The sequence below is a fragment of the Phyllobates terribilis genome, unplaced genomic scaffold, assembly GCF_046119375.1.
Source record: "Phyllobates terribilis strain yellow unplaced genomic scaffold, ASM4611937v1 Scaffold_8__6_contigs__length_399053987, whole genome shotgun sequence".
NCBI lineage: Eukaryota > Metazoa > Chordata > Amphibia > Anura > Dendrobatidae > Phyllobates > Phyllobates terribilis.
The window spans coordinates 396,300,290-396,315,291 of NW_027362768.1; the positions used below are offsets into that span (position 1 = coordinate 396,300,290).

The window sequence follows — 15,002 nt, forward strand, 5'->3', positions numbered from 1 at the left end:
GGTACCCGGTCCTGTGGCTGTACGCGAGCTCCAGGTCCCTGGTCCTGTGGCTATACGCGAGCTCCAGGTCCCCGGTCCTGTGGCTGTACGCGAGCTCCAGGTACCCGGTCCTGTGGCTGTACGCGAGCTCCAGGTCCCCGGTCCTGTGGCTGTACGCGAGCTCCAGGTCCCCGGTCCTGTGGCTGTATGCGAGCTTCAGGTCCCCGGTCCTGTGGCTGTACGCAAGCTCCAGGTCCCTGGTCCTGTGGCTGTACGCGAGCTCCAGGTGCCTGGTCCTGTGGCTGTACGCGAGCTCCAGGTGCCCGGTCCTGTGGCTGTACGCGAGCTCCAGGTACCCGGTCCTGTGGCTGTACGCGAGCTCCAGGTACCCGGTCCTGTGGCTGTACGCAAGCTCCAGGTCCCTGGTCCTGTGGCTGTACGCGAGCTCCAGGTGCCTGGTCCTGTGGCTGTACGCGAGCTCCAGGTGCCCGGTCCTGTGGCTGTACGCGAGCTCCAGGTACCCGGTCCTGTGGCTGTACTCGAGCTCCAGGTACCCGGTCCTGTGGCTGTACGCGAGCTCCAGGTGCCCGGTCCTGTGGCTGTATGCGAGCTCCAGGTGCCTGGTCCTGTGGCTGTATGCGAGCTCCAGGTGCCCGGTCCTGTGGCTGTATGCGAGCTCCAGGTGCCTGGTCCTGTGGCTGTACGCGAGCTCCAAGTGCCCGGTCCTGTGGCTGTACGCGAGCTCCAGGTACCCGGTCCTGTGGCTGTACTCGAGCTCCAGGTACCCGGTCCTGTGGCTGTACGCGAGCTCCAGGTAACCCGGTCCTGTGGCTCTATGCGAGCTCCAGGTACCCGGTCCTGTGGCTCTACGCGAGCTCCAGGTACACAGTCCTATGGCTCTACGCGAGCTCCAGGTTCCCGGTCCTGTGGCTGTACGTGAGCTCCAGGTACCCGGTCCTGTGGCTGTACACGAGCTCCAGGTACCCGGTCCTGTGGCTGTACGTGAGCTCCAGGTACCCGGTCCTGTGGCTCTACGCGAGCTCCAGGTGCCCGGTCCTGTGGCTCTACACGAGCTCCAGGTACCCGGTCCTGTGGCTCTACGCGAGCTCCAGGTGCCCGGTCCTGTGGCTCTACACGAGCTCCAGGTCCCCGGTCCTGTGGCTCTACACGAGCTCCAGGTACCCGGTCCTGTGGCTCTACGCGAGCTCCAGGTGCCCGGTCCTGTGGCTCTACAAGAGCTCCAGGTCCCCGGTCCTGTGGCTGTACGTGAGCTCCAGGTACCTGGTCCTGTGGCTGTACACGAGCTCCATGTCCCCGGTCCTGTGGCTGTACGTGAGCTCCAGGTACCCGGTCCTGTGGCTCTACGCGAGCTCCAGGTGCCCGGTCCTGTGGCTCTACGCGAGCTCCAGGTACCCGGTCCTGTGGCTCTACGCGAGCTCCAGGTGCCCGGTCCTGTGGCTCTACACGAGCTTCAGGTCCCCGGTCCTGTGGCTCTACGCGAGCTCCAGGTCCCCGGTCCTGTGGCTGTACGCGAGCTCCAGGTGCCCGGTCCTGTGGCTCTACACGAGCTTCAGGTCCCCGGTTCTGTGGCTCTACGCGAGCTCCAGGTACCCGGTCCTGTGGCTCTACGCGAGCTCCAGGTGCCCGGTCCTGTGGCTCTACACGAGCTTCAGGTCCCCGGTCCTGTGGCTCTACGCGAGCTCCAGGTACCCGGTCCTGTGGCTCTACGCGAGCTCCAGGTGCCCGGTCCTGTGGCTCTACACGAGCTTCAGGTCCCCGGTCCTGTGGCTCTACGCGAGCTCCAGGTGCCCGGTCCTGTGGCTCTACGCGAGCTCCAGGTACCCGGTCCTGTGGCTCTACGCGAGCTCCAGGTCCCCGGTCCTGTGGCTCTACGCGAGCTCCAGGTCCCCGGTCCTGTGGCTTTACAACAGGTCCAGTTTCCCTTCAATTTTCATGTTTTGGACTCGAGCAAGAGAAAACAAATGAAACATTCTCTGTGGGATTCGTTTCTCTTCCTCCATTTTGGAAGGAGGGTTTTTCATCACTGCTGCAAGGACCCCGCAGATCTGACCTGTACGGGGAACATGTGATAATGAAGAGGTGTGTAGGCGTCTCTACTGGGCTTGCACTATGAAGGACACAATAAATGATGGAAGAGGCCTGCAGACTAGTTGGCATCTCTGTGGATTTGAGGCAGTAAGAAGGCAAACTCACGCCCTGCCGCTGATGTGCTGGTAGGAGAAGAAAGAGCATTGGACAACGAGACATGACTAGGGCTAGAAATATTGGTTACATCCTGGTTCTGGCTGGTGGTAGACGATTGTCTCCTCAGGGCCCCCTGAAAGGAAGCCCCACTCTTGAAAGTATTCACTACTTCAATCTGTAATGGAGCAGAAAACGAGACAAGTTTCTTTAACACTGCATGCGACATAGACTAACAATAATCCTAAAAAAATCCACAAAACATTACAAAGACACACAAAGCACAGATGGAGGCAATCAACATAATATACAAGGAATACAATGTGAGCTACACAAGGTGATGCCGAGTAATCTAACACATACACAGCCACCGGGATGACATTGAGGAAGGACTTACATCACTTCTATTTGCTGACAATTTCTGACATTAGCACATAAAATCTTGGTCTCTTTTCCCTGCCGTTAACATTGACTGTATAGGAGGACAATAAGCGGTCATATGCATTGCTGCCAAACCTAGCGAGATATCATAAACATTGCATTGGCAAATCAGACTAATTTATAAAATGGATGCAGCCACCAAAAGGAAAACTAAAACCAAGTCCAAAGTGGCTACCAACGTCTCTCCCTGTATAGTAAAATGGTACTGTCATTCATCTGCTTCTAATACCTGGTGTAGTGTAGCTCCTCTCAGTGACTATATGAGGAGGAGCTCAGTGGTGGTATCTTTCCTAATACCTGGTGTAGTGTAGCTCCTCTCAGTGACTGTATGAGGTGGTGCTCAGTGGTGGTATCTTTCCTAATACCTGGTGTAGTGTAGCTCCTCTCAGTGACTATATGAGGAGGAGATCAGTGGTGGTATCTTTCCTAATACCTGGTGTAGTGTAGCTCCTCTCAGTGACTGTATGAGGAGGAGCACAGTGGTGGTATCTTTCCTAATACCTGGTGTAGTGTAGCTCCTCTCAGTGACTATATGAGGAGGAGATCAGTGGTAGTATCTTTCCTAATACCTGGTGTAGTGTAGGTCCTCTCAGTGACTGTATGAGGAGGAGCTCAGTGGTGGTATCTTTCCTAATACCTGGTGTAGTGTAGGTCCTCTCAGTGACTGTATGAGGAGGAGCTCAGTGGTGGTATCTTTCCTAATACCTGGTGTAGTGTAGCTCCTCTCAGTGACTATATGAGGAAGAGCTCAGTGGTGGTATCTTTCCTAATACCTGGTGTAGTGTAGCTCCTCTCAGTGACTGTATGAGGTGGTGCTCAGTGGTGGTATCTTTCCTAATACCTGGTGTAGTGTAGCTCCTCTCAGTGACTATATGAGGAGGAGATCAGTGGTGGTATCTTTCCTAATACCTGGTGTAGTGTAGCTCCTCTCAGTGACTGTATGAGGAGGAGCACAGTGGTGGTATCTTTCCTAATACCTGGTGTAGTGTATCTCCTCTCAGTGACTGTATGAGGAGGAGATCAGTGGTGGTATCTTTCCTAATACCTGGTGTAGTGTAGCTCCTCTCAGTGACTGTATGAGGAGGAGCACAGTGGTGGTATCTTTCCTAATACCTGGTGTAGTGTAGCTCCTCTCAGTGACTATATGAGGAGGAGATCAGTGGTAGTATCTTTCCTAATACCTGGTGTAGTGTAGGTCCTCTCAGTGACTGTATGAGGAGGAGCTCAGTGGTGGTATCTTTCCTAATACCTGGTGTAGTGTAGGTCCTCTCAGTGACTGTATGAGGAGGAGCTCAGTGGTGGTATCTTTCCTAATACCTGGTGTAGTGTAGCTCCTCTCAGTGACTATATGAGGAGGAGCTCAGTGGTAGTATCTTTCCTAATACCTGGTGTAGTGTAGCTCCTCTCAGTGACTGTATGAGGAGGAGCTCAGTGGTGGTATCTTTCCTAATACCTGGTGTAGTGTAGCTCCTCTCAGTGACTGTATGATGAGGAGCTCAGTGGTGGTATCTTTCCTAATATCTGGTGTAGTGTAGCTCCTCTCAGTGACTATATGAGGAGGAGCTCAGTGGTAGTATCTTTCCTAATACCTGGTGTAGTGTAGCTCCTCTCAGTGACTATATGAGGAGGAGCTCAGTGGTAGTATCTTTCCTAATACCTGGTGTAGTGTAGCTCCTCTCAGTGACTATATGAGGAGGAGCTCAGTGGTAGTATCTTTCCTAATACCTGGTGTAGTGTAGCTCCTCTCAGTGACTGTATGAGGTGGAGCTCAGTGGTGGTATCTTTCCTAATACCTGGTGTAGTGTAGCTCCTCTCAGTGACTGTATGAGGAGGAGCTCAGTGGTGGTATCTTTCCTAATACCTGGTGCAGTGTAGCTCCTCTCAGTGACTGTATGAGGAGGAGCTCAGTGGTGGTATCTTTCCTAATACCTGGTGTAGTGTAGCTCCTCTCAGTGACTGTATGAGGAGGAGCACAGTGGTGGTATCTTTCCTAATACCTGGTGTAGTGTATCTCCTCTCAGTGACTGTATGAGGAGGAGCACAGTGGTGGTATCTTTCCTAATACCTGGTGTAGTGTAGCTCCTCTCAGTGACTATATGAGGAGGAGCTCAGTGGTAGTATCTTTCCTAATACCTGGTGTAGTGTAGCTCCTCTCAGTGACTGTATGAGGAGGAGCTCAGTGGTGGTATCTTTCCTAATACCTGGTGCAGTGTAGCTCCTCTCAGTGACTGTATGAGGAGGAGCTCAGTGGTGGTATCTTTCCTAATACCTGGTGTAGTGTAGCTCCTCTCAGTGACTGTATGAGGAGGAGCACAGTGGTGGTATCTTTCCTAATACCTGGTGTAGTGTATCTCCTCTCAGTGACTGTATGAGGAGGAGCACAGTGGTGGTATCTTTCCTAATACCTGGTGTAGTGTAGCTCCTCTCAGTGACTGTATGAGGAGGAGCTCAGTGGTGGTATCTTTCCTAATACCTGGTGTAGTGTAGCTCCTCTCAGTGACTGTATGAGGAGGAGCACAGTGGTGGTATCTTTCCTAATACCTGGTGTAGTGTATCTCCTCTCAGTGACTGTATGAGGAGGAGCACAGTGGTGGTATCTTTCCTAATACCTGGTGTAGTGTAGGTCCTCTCAGTGACTGTATGAGGAGGAGCTCAGTGGTGGTATCTTTCCTAATACCTGGTGTAGTGTAGCTCCTCTCAGTGACTGTATGAGGTGGAGCTCAGTGGTGGTATCTTTCCTAATACCTGGTGTAGTGTAGCTCCTCTCAGTGACTGTATGAGGAGGAGCTCAGTGGTAGTATCTTTCCTAATACCTGGTGTAGTGTAGCTCCTCTCAGTGACTGTATGAGGAGGAGCTCAGTGGTGGTATCTTTCCTAATACCTGGTGTAGTGTAGCTCCTCTCAGTGACTGTATGAGGAGGAGCTCAGTGGTGGTATCTTTCCTAATACCTGGTGTAGTGTAGCTCCTCTCAGTGACTGTATGAGGAGGAGCACAGTGGTGGTATCTTTCCTAATACCTGGTGTAGTGTAGCTCCTCTCAGTGACTGTATGAGGAGGAGCTCAGTGGTGGTATCTTTCCTAATACCTGGTGTAGTGTAGGTCCTCTCAGTGACTGTATGAGGAGGAGCTCAGTGGTAGTATCTTTCCTAATACCTGGTGTAGTGTAGCTCCTCTCAGTGACTGTATGAGGTGGAGCTCAGTGGTGGTATCTTTCCTAATACCTGGTGTAGTGTAGCTCCTCTCAGTGACTGTATGAGGAGGAGCTCAGTGGTGGTATCTTTCCTAATACCTGGTGTAGTGCAGCTCCTCTCAGTGACTATATGAGGAGGAGCTCAGTGGTGGTATCTTTCTTAATACCTGGTGTAGTGCAGCTCCTCTCAGTGACTGTATGAGGAGGAGCTCAGTGGTGGTATCTTTCCTAATACTTGGTGTAGTGTAGCTCCTCTCAGTGACTGTATGAGGAGGAGCTCAGTGGTGGTATCTTTCCTAATACCTGGTGTAGTGCAGCTCCTCTCAGTGACTGTATGAGGAGGAGCTCAGTGGTGGTATCTTTCCTAATACCTGGTGTAGTGCAGCTCCTCTCAGTGACTGTATGAGGAGGAGCTCAGTGGTGGTATCTTTCCTAATACTTGGTGTAGTGTAGCTCCTCTCAGTGACTGTATGAGGAGGAGCTCAGTGGTGGTATCTTTCCTAATACCTGGTGTAGTGCAGCTCCTCTCAGTGACTGTATGAGGAGGAGCTCAGTGGTGGTATCTTTCTTAATACCTGGTGTAGTGCAGCTCCTCTCAGTGACTGTATGAGGTGGTGCTCAGTGGTGGTATCTTTCCTAATACCTGGTGTAGTGTAGCTCCTCTCAGTGACTGTATGAGGTGGAGCACAGTGGTGGTATCTTTCCTAATACCTGGTGTAGTGTAGCTCCTCTCAGTGACTGTATGAGGAGGAGCTCAGTGGTGGTATCTTTCCTAATACCTGGTGTAGTGTAGCTCCTCTCAGTGACTGTATGAGGAGGAGCTCAGTGGTGGTATCTTTCCTAATACCTGGTGTAGTGTAGCTCCTCTCAGTGACTGTATGAGGAGGAGCTCAGTGGTGGTATCTTTCCTAATACCTGGTGTAGTGTATCTCCTCTCAGTGACTGTATGAGGAGGAGCACAGTGGTGGTATCTTTCCTAATACCTGGTGTAGTGCAGCTCCTCTCAGTGACTGTATGAGGAGGAGCTCAGTGGTGGTATCTTTCCTAATACCTGGTGTAGTGTAGCTCCTCTCAGTGACTGTATGAGGTGGAGCACAGTGGTAGTATCTTTCCTAATACCTGGTGTTGTGTAGCTCCTCTCAGTGACTGTATGAGGAGGAGCTCAGTGGTGGTATCTTTCCTAATACCTGGTGTAGTGTAGGTCCTCTCAGTGACTGTATGAGGAGGAGCTCAGTGGTAGTATCTTTCCTAATACCTGGTGTAGTGTAGCTCCTCTCAGTGACTGTATGAGGAGGAGCTCAGTGGTGGTATCTTTCCTAATACCTGGTGTAGTGTAGCTCCTCTCAGTGACTGTATGAGGTGGAGCTCAGTGGTGGTATCTTTCCTAATACCTGGTGTAGTGTAGCTCCTCTCAGTGACTGTATGAGGAGGAGCTCAGTGGTGGTATCTTTCCTAATACCTGGTGTAGTGTAGCTCCTCTCAGTGACTGTATGAGGAGGAGCTCAGTGGTGGTATCTTTCCTAATACCTGGTGTAGTGTAGCTCCTCTCAGTGACTGTATGAGGAGGAGCTCAGTGGTAGTATCTTTCCTAATACCTGGTGTAGTGTAGCTCCTCTCAGTGACTGTATGAGGAGGAGCTCAGTGGTGGTATCTTTCCTAATACCTGGTGTAGTGTAGCTCCTCTCAGTGACTGTATGAGGAGGAGCTCAGTGGTGGTATCTTTCCTAATACCTGGTGTAGTGTAGGTCCTCTCAGTGACTGTATGAGGAGGAGCTCAGTGGTAGTATCTTTCCTAATACCTGGTGTAGTGTAGCTCCTCTCAGTGACTGTATGAGGAGGATCTCAGTGGTGGTATCTTTCCTAATACCTGGTGTAGTGTAGCTCCTCTCAGTGACTGTATGAGGTGGAGCTCAGTGGTGGTATCTTTCCTAATACCTGGTGTAGTGTAGCTCCTCTCAGTGACTGTATGAGCTGGCGCTCAGTGGTGGTATCTTTCCTAATACCTGGTGTAGTGTAGCTCCTCTCAGTGACTGTATGAGGCGGAGCTCAGTGGTGGTATCTTTCCTAATACCTGGTGTAGTGCAGCTCCTCTCAGTGACTGTATGAGGAGGAGCTCAGTGGTGGTATCTTTCCTAATACCTGGTGTTGTGTAGGTCCTCTCAGTGACTGTATGAGGAGGAGCTCAGTGGTGGTATCTTTCCTAATATCTGGTGTAGTGTAGCTCCTCTCAGTAACTGTATGAGGAGGAGCACAGTGGTGGTATCTTTCCTAATACCTGGTGTAGTGTAGCTCCTCTCAGTGACTATATGAGGAGGAGCTCAGTGGTGGTATCTTTCCTAATACCTGGTGTAGTGTAGCTTCTCTCAGTGACTATATGAGGAGGAGCTCAGTGGTGGTATCTTTCCTAATACCTGGTGTAGTGTAGCTCATCTCAGTGACTGTATGAGGTGGAGCTCAGTGGTGGTATCTTTCCTAATACCTGGTGTAGTGTAGCTCCTCTCAATGACTGTATGAGGAGGAGCACAGTGGTGGTATCTTTCCTAATACCTGGTGTAGTGTAGCTCCTCTCAGTGACTGTATGAGGAGGAGCTCAGTGGTGGTATCTTTCCTAATACCTGGTGTTGTGTAGGTCCTCTCAGTGACTGTATGAGGAGGAGCTCAGTGGTGGTATCTTTCCTAATACCTGGTGTAGTGTAGCTCCTCTCAGTGACTGTATGAGGAGCACAGTGGTGGTATCTTTCCTAATACCTGGTGTAGTGTAGCTCCTCTCAGTGACTGTATGAGGAGGAGCTCAGTGGTGGTATCTTTCCTAATACCTGGTGTAGTGTAGCTCCTCTCAGTGACTGTATGAGGTGGTGCTCAGTGGTGGTATCTTTCCTAATACCTGGTGTAGTGTAGCTCCTCTCAGTGACTGTATGAGGAGGAGCTCAGTGGTGGTATCTTTCCTAATACCTGGTGTTGTGTAGGTCCTCTCAGTGACTGTATGAGGAGGAGCTCAGTGGTGGTATCTTTCCTAATACCTGGTGTAGTGTAGCTCCTCTCAGTGACTGTATGAGGTGGTGCTCAGTGGTGGTATCTTTCCTAATACCTGGTGTAGTGTAGCTCCTCTCAGTGACTATATGAGGAGGAGCTCAGTGGTGGTATCTTTCCTAATACCTGGTGTAGTGTAGCTCCTCTCAGTGACTGTATGAGGAGGAGCTCAGTGGTGGTATCTTTCCTAATACCTGGTGTAGTGTAGCTCCTCTCAGTGACTGTATGAGGAGGAGCTCAGTGGTGGTATCTTTCCTAATACCTGGTGTAGTGTAGCTCCTCTCAGTAACTGTATGAGGAGGAGCACAGTGGTGGTATCTTTCCTAATACCTGGTGTAGTGTAGCTCCTCTCAGTGACTATATGAGGAGGAGCTCAGTGGTGGTATCTTTCCTAATACCTGGTGTAGTGTAGCTTCTCTCAGTGACTATATGAGGAGGAGCTCAGTGGTGGTATCTTTCCTAATACCTGGTGTAGTGTAGCTCATCTCAGTGACTGTATGAGGTGGAGCTCAGTGGTGGTATCTTTCCTAATACCTGGTGTAGTGTAGCTCCTCTCAATGACTGTATGAGGAGGAGCACAGTGGTGGTATCTTTCCTAATACCTGGTGTAGTGTAGCTCCTCTCAGTGACTGTATGAGGAGGAGCTCAGTGGTGGTATCTTTCCTAATACCTGGTGTTGTGTAGGTCCTCTCAGTGACTGTATGAGGAGGAGCTCAGTGGTGGTATCTTTCCTAATACCTGGTGTAGTGTAGCTCCTCTCAGTGACTGTATGAGGAGCACAGTGGTGGTATCTTTCCTAATACCTGGTGTAGTGTAGCTCCTCTCAGTGACTGTATGAGGAGGAGCTCAGTGGTGGTATCTTTCCTAATACCTGGTGTAGTGTAGCTCCTCTCAGTGACTGTATGAGGTGGTGCTCAGTGGTGGTATCTTTCCTAATACCTGGTGTAGTGTAGCTCCTCTCAGTGACTGTATGAGGAGGAGCTCAGTGGTGGTATCTTTCCTAATACCTGGTGTTGTGTAGGTCCTCTCAGTGACTGTATGAGGAGGAGCTCAGTGGTGGTATCTTTCCTAATACCTGGTGTAGTGTAGCTCCTCTCAGTGACTGTATGAGGTGGTGCTCAGTGGTGGTATCTTTCCTAATACCTGGTGTAGTGTAGCTCCTCTCAGTGACTATATGAGGAGGAGCTCAGTGGTGGTATCTTTCCTAATACCTGGTGTAGTGTAGCTCCTCTCAGTGACTGTATGAGGAGGAGCTCAGTGGTGGTATCTTTCCTAATACCTGGTGTAGTGTAGCTCCTCTCAGTGACTGTATGAGGAGGAGCTCAGTGGTGGTATCTTTCCTAATACCTGGTGTAGTGTAGCTCCTCTCAGTGACTGTATGAGGAGGAGCACAGTGGTGGTATCTTTCCTAATACCTGGTGTAGTGTAGCTCCTCTCAGTGACTGCATGAAGAGGAGGTCAGTGGTAGTATCTTTCCTAATACCTGGTGTAGTGTAGCTCCTCTCAGTGACTGTATGAGGTGGAGCTCAGTGTTGGTATCTTTCCTAATACCTGGTGTAGTGTAGTTCCTCTCAGTGACTGTATGAGGAGGAGCTCAGTGGTGGTATCTTTCCTAATACCTGGTGTAGTGTAGCTCCTCTCAGAGACTGTATGAGGAGGAGATCAGTGGTGGTATCTTTCCTAATACCTGGTGTAGTGTAGCTCCTCTCAGTGACTATATGAGGAGGAGCTCAGTGGTGGTATCTTTCCTAATACCTGGTGTAGTGTAGCTCCTCTCAGTGACTATATGAGGAGGAGGTCAGTGGTGGTATCTTTCCTAATACCTGGTGTAGTGTAGCTCCTCTCAGTGACTGTGTGAGGAGGAGCTCAGTGGTGGTATCTTTCCTAATACCTGGTGTAGTGCAACTCCTCTCAGTGACTGTATGAGGAGGAGCTCAGTGGTGGTATCTTTCCTAATACCTGGTGTAGTGCAGCTCCTCTCAGTGACTGTATGAGGAGGAGCTCAGTGGTGGTATCTTTCCTAATACCTGGTGTAGTGTCGCTCCTCTCAGTGACTGTATGAGGAGGAGGTCAGTGGTGGTATCTTTCCTAATACCTGGTGTAGTGTAGCTCCTCTCGGTGACTGTATGAGGAGGAGCTCAGTGGTGGTATCTTTCCTAATACCTGGTGTAGTGCAGCTCCTCTCAGTGACTATATGAGGAGGAGCTCAGTGGTGGTATCTTTCCTAATACCTGGTGTAGTGCAGCTCCTCTCAGTGACTATATGAGGAGGAGCTCAGTGGTAGTATCTTTCCTAATACCTGGTGTAGTGTCGCTCCTCTCAGTGACTGTATGAGGAGGAGCTCAGTGGTGGTATCTTTCCTAATACCTGGTGTAGTGTAGCTCCTCTCAGTGACTATATGAGGAGGAGCTCAGTGGTGGTATCTTTCCTAATACCTGGTGTAGTGTAGCTCCTCTCAGTGACTATATGAGGAGGAGTTCAGTGGTAGTATCTTTCCTAATACCTGGTGTAGTGTAGCTCCTCTCAGTGACTGTATGAGGTGGAGCTCAGTGGTGGTATCTTTCCTAATACCTGGTGTTGTGTAGGTCCTCTCAGTGACTGTATGAGGTGGAGCTCAGTGGTGGTATCTTTCCTAATAACTGGCGTAGTGAAGCTCCTCTCAGTGACTATATGAGGTGGAGCTCAGTGTTGGTATCTTTCCTGATACCTGGTGTTGTGTAGGTCCTCTCAGTGACTGTATGAGGTGGAGCTCAGTGGTGGTATCTTTCCTAATACCTGGTGTTGTGTAGGTCCTCTCAGTGACTGTATGAGGTGGCGCTCAGTGGTGGTATCTTTCCTAATACCTGGTGTAGTGTAGCTCCTCTCAGTGACTGTATGAGGTGGAGCTCAGTGTTGGTATCTTTCCTGATACCTGGTGTTGTGTAGGTCCTCTCAGTGACTGTATGAGAAGGAGCTCAGTGGTGGTATCTTTCCTAATACCTGGTGTAGTGTAGCTCCTCTCAGTGACTGTATGAGGTAATGCTCAGTGGTGGTATCTTTCCTAATACCTGGCGTAGTGAAGCTCCTCTCAGTGACTGTATGAGGTGGAGCACAGTGGTGGTATCTTTCCTAATACCTGGTGTAGTGTAGCTCCTCTCAGTGACTGTATGAGGTGGAGCTCAGTGTTGGTATCTTTCCTGATACCTGGTGTTGTGTAGGTCCTCTCAGTGACTGTATGAGGTGGAGCTCAGTGTTGGTATCTTTCCTGATACCTGGTGTTGTGTAGGTCCTCTCAGTGACTATATGAGGTGGAGCTCAGTGGTGGTATCTGTGACACGCAGAAGTAGTGCTGTTGCAGAGTGTGACATGCTGAAGTAGTGCTGTTGCAGAGTGTGAAATGCAGGAGTAGTGCTGTTGCAGAGTGAAATGCAGAAGTAGTGCTGTTGCAGAGTGTGACATGCAGAAGTATTGCTGTTGCAGAGTGTGACATACAGAAGTAGTGCTGTTGCAGAGTGTGAAATGCAGAAGTAGTGCTGTTGCAGAGTGTGACATGCAGAAGTAGTGCTGTTACAGAGTGTGACATGCAGAAGTAGTGCTGTTGCAGAGTGTGACATGCAGAAGTAGTGCTGTTGCAGAGTGTGAAATGCAGAAGTAGTGCTGTTGCAGAGTGTGAAATGCAGAAGTAGTGCTGTTGCAGAGTGTGACATGCAGAAGTAGTGCTGTTGTAGAGTGTGACATGCAGAAGTAGTGCTGTTGTAGTGTGTGAAATGCAGAAGTAGTGCTGTTGTAGAGTGTGACATGCAGAAGTAGTGCTGTTGTAGTGTGTGAAATGCAGAAGTAGTGCTGTTGCAGAGTGTGACATGCAGAAGTAGTGCTGTTGCAGAGTGTGACATACAGAAATAGTGCTGTTGCTTTAAAAGCATTCAGTAACTATTAGAAGTAACACAAGCACATGAGACAGAAAGTGTTGTGCTCCAGAAGCATCCAGCAACTAGAGGGGTTAACACAGTCAGAGGAGAAGGGGAGTGTTTTAGCAGAGCCCCAGGGGGATTGTGGGGAAGTTGTTTACTGTCTGGTCAGAGCTGAAGAGAAAGGTGGCTTATGATCTCTATCTGACAGAAGGCAAGGGAACAGAATTCAGGTCAGGAGGGAAGCTAAACAAAGGTCAGATAGACTCCCTGAGCTAACGGTGTGGAGTATTATCGGCCAGGAAGATAAGGACTGGAAAGAATCGTGTCATAGGGATCATCTCCCTCATCACACCCCCCCTCCATCTCCATGCAGGATAAAGAATGCTATGTACTATTGAGTCCTTGTGAAAGAAAAGCCTGTGATTGTGTATGCGTTAAAACTGTGCTGTACTGTGCTACCGGATAATAGACTGTGTACTGCTGTGCTGCAAAGGAGACTGTACTGTTATTACTGGAGCCTGTTGCTCAAAGAGACATTTGCATTGCACTGGCCGTGCCTCATTAAATGTTACTGTTCTACCGTTTATGAAGACTCTTGTCAGATGTGTCTGGTCAGCAACTGAATCTATCGTGTGCCTGAGAGAAGCTGCAGTCTATGGTCACCCTGAGTAACGGTTCCCCCAGGATTCCAACGAATTCATGTAACCGGTCTCGCCACTATCTGAACTTGGGCGATGTGCGTGTAACATTGGTGGCCCGTACGGGGAATCCTGAATGGGAATTAGCGTGTAGAGGGAGAAGAGGAAAAGTGTCTGGAAAAACACAGCAACACAGCAGCATAGCACCTCAACTCAACTCTGCTACACCAGCTAAAGGGGACCAGCCTTAAATAAAAACTCACCAGCAGCAATAGATATGGAAAAAGAAATGGGCAGAATTAGTGAGCTGCTTCTTCTGTTAACCTGTGAAGAATTGAGAACAGTAGCAGAACATATAAAGATGTCAGTAGAACAGATTTCCAAAGCACACAACCGCAGGCAACTGTTAGCTGCCATTAATGCAAAAATGGATGAGCTGGGGGAGAAAGAAGCTCAAGACATCATGGGGACTTTCTCCAGGAACTAACACAGTTTCTAACCAGGTGGAAGTTGGAGGATGGAAGGGCGGCACCAATTACCAAAAGCAGGAATCTCCATCCACAGACTGAACTACAGGAATTGAAAGAACAATTCAAAGCCCTAACAACAGTCCTGCAGGAATCGACCAAAACCTCAGAACGGGTGATAGACTCAGACAGGACCTTTAACCTGCTCGGGTTAGATAAATCAGGGAGACAGTCCTCTCTAACACCACAAATCACCATAAGGAAAGAATTCAAGATCCTGGGACAGATTGGAGAGTGTGAACAGAAAGAGAGACTGTCTTATATGAACTTGTTGCACCAGATCGATGCAGGCTTACAGAAAGGCTACCATCCAGATGAGATCATTAAGGGGGTGATGAAAGCGATCAGCCCAGGATTGAACCTCCGTAGTATGCTAGAAATGAAGAGTCAATTGACCTTGCAACAGCTGAAGAGGATTTTAAAAGGGCACTATAAAGAAGAGAGTACTTCAGAATTCTTCCACCGACTCATTAACCTCTCACAGAAAAATAATGAATCACCCCAAAGTTTCTTGTTCAGATCAATTGAACTGAAGGATAGACTGTTGTTTGCATCCAGAGATGTAGAAGCGGAAGAGAAGTTTGATGCTGGACTATTCCAGAAGAAGTTCTTGAGATCATTGGGAACGGGGTTAATCAGCAAAGATGTCAAGTTGCAGCTCAAACAGTACCTAGAAGATCCTGACATTTTGGACGAAGTCATAATTGAAAAAAGTGAATGAGGTAGCTAGTTTGGAGTTAGAGAGCGAACAGAAGTTAAAGAAAGGCTCTGCTCCTAAAATCACCAAAATGAGTCAACTGAAGTTGGAGACCCCCGGTGGCCAGTCCAAAGATCATCATAGAGACCCTCCAGTGCCATCTCCGAAAGGGAACCTTAAATCACCAACAAAAGAGAGGACCGCCAGCGCTGACTGGGAGGAAGTAATAGGAGAACTGCGAGCCGAGTGGATTGAGGTGAAAAAGTTGATTCGTTCCATGCCAGAACCGGTATCCCTCAGACCCAGGAGTGGGTTCCAAAACAGAAGATACCCGGCCTGTGAAGCGTGCCGTTCATCAAATCAGAGTACGGTGTGTGTCCACTGTCTAAGATGTGGTGAGGAAGGACA

At 49.5% G+C, this 15,002-nt stretch overlaps 1 protein-coding gene across 7 annotated transcripts in view; it reads right to left on the reverse strand.

The window, feature by feature from the left end:
• Positions 1-15,002, reverse strand: part of LOC141157680 (plasma membrane calcium-transporting ATPase 2) — a 513,073-nt gene that overhangs the window by 20,157 nt on the left and 477,914 nt on the right. For 2 of the 7 annotated variants that reach the window (XM_073645229.1, XM_073645227.1), the window contains one exon: positions 2,194-2,359. The exons of 4 other annotated variants lie outside the window; for them this stretch is intronic. In XM_073645229.1, coding sequence (XP_073501330.1) covers positions 2,194-2,359 — 166 coding nt within the window. The remainder of the gene's footprint in view (positions 1-2,193; positions 2,360-15,002) is intronic. One more of the 7 variants, XM_073645230.1, reaches the window with a different exon arrangement.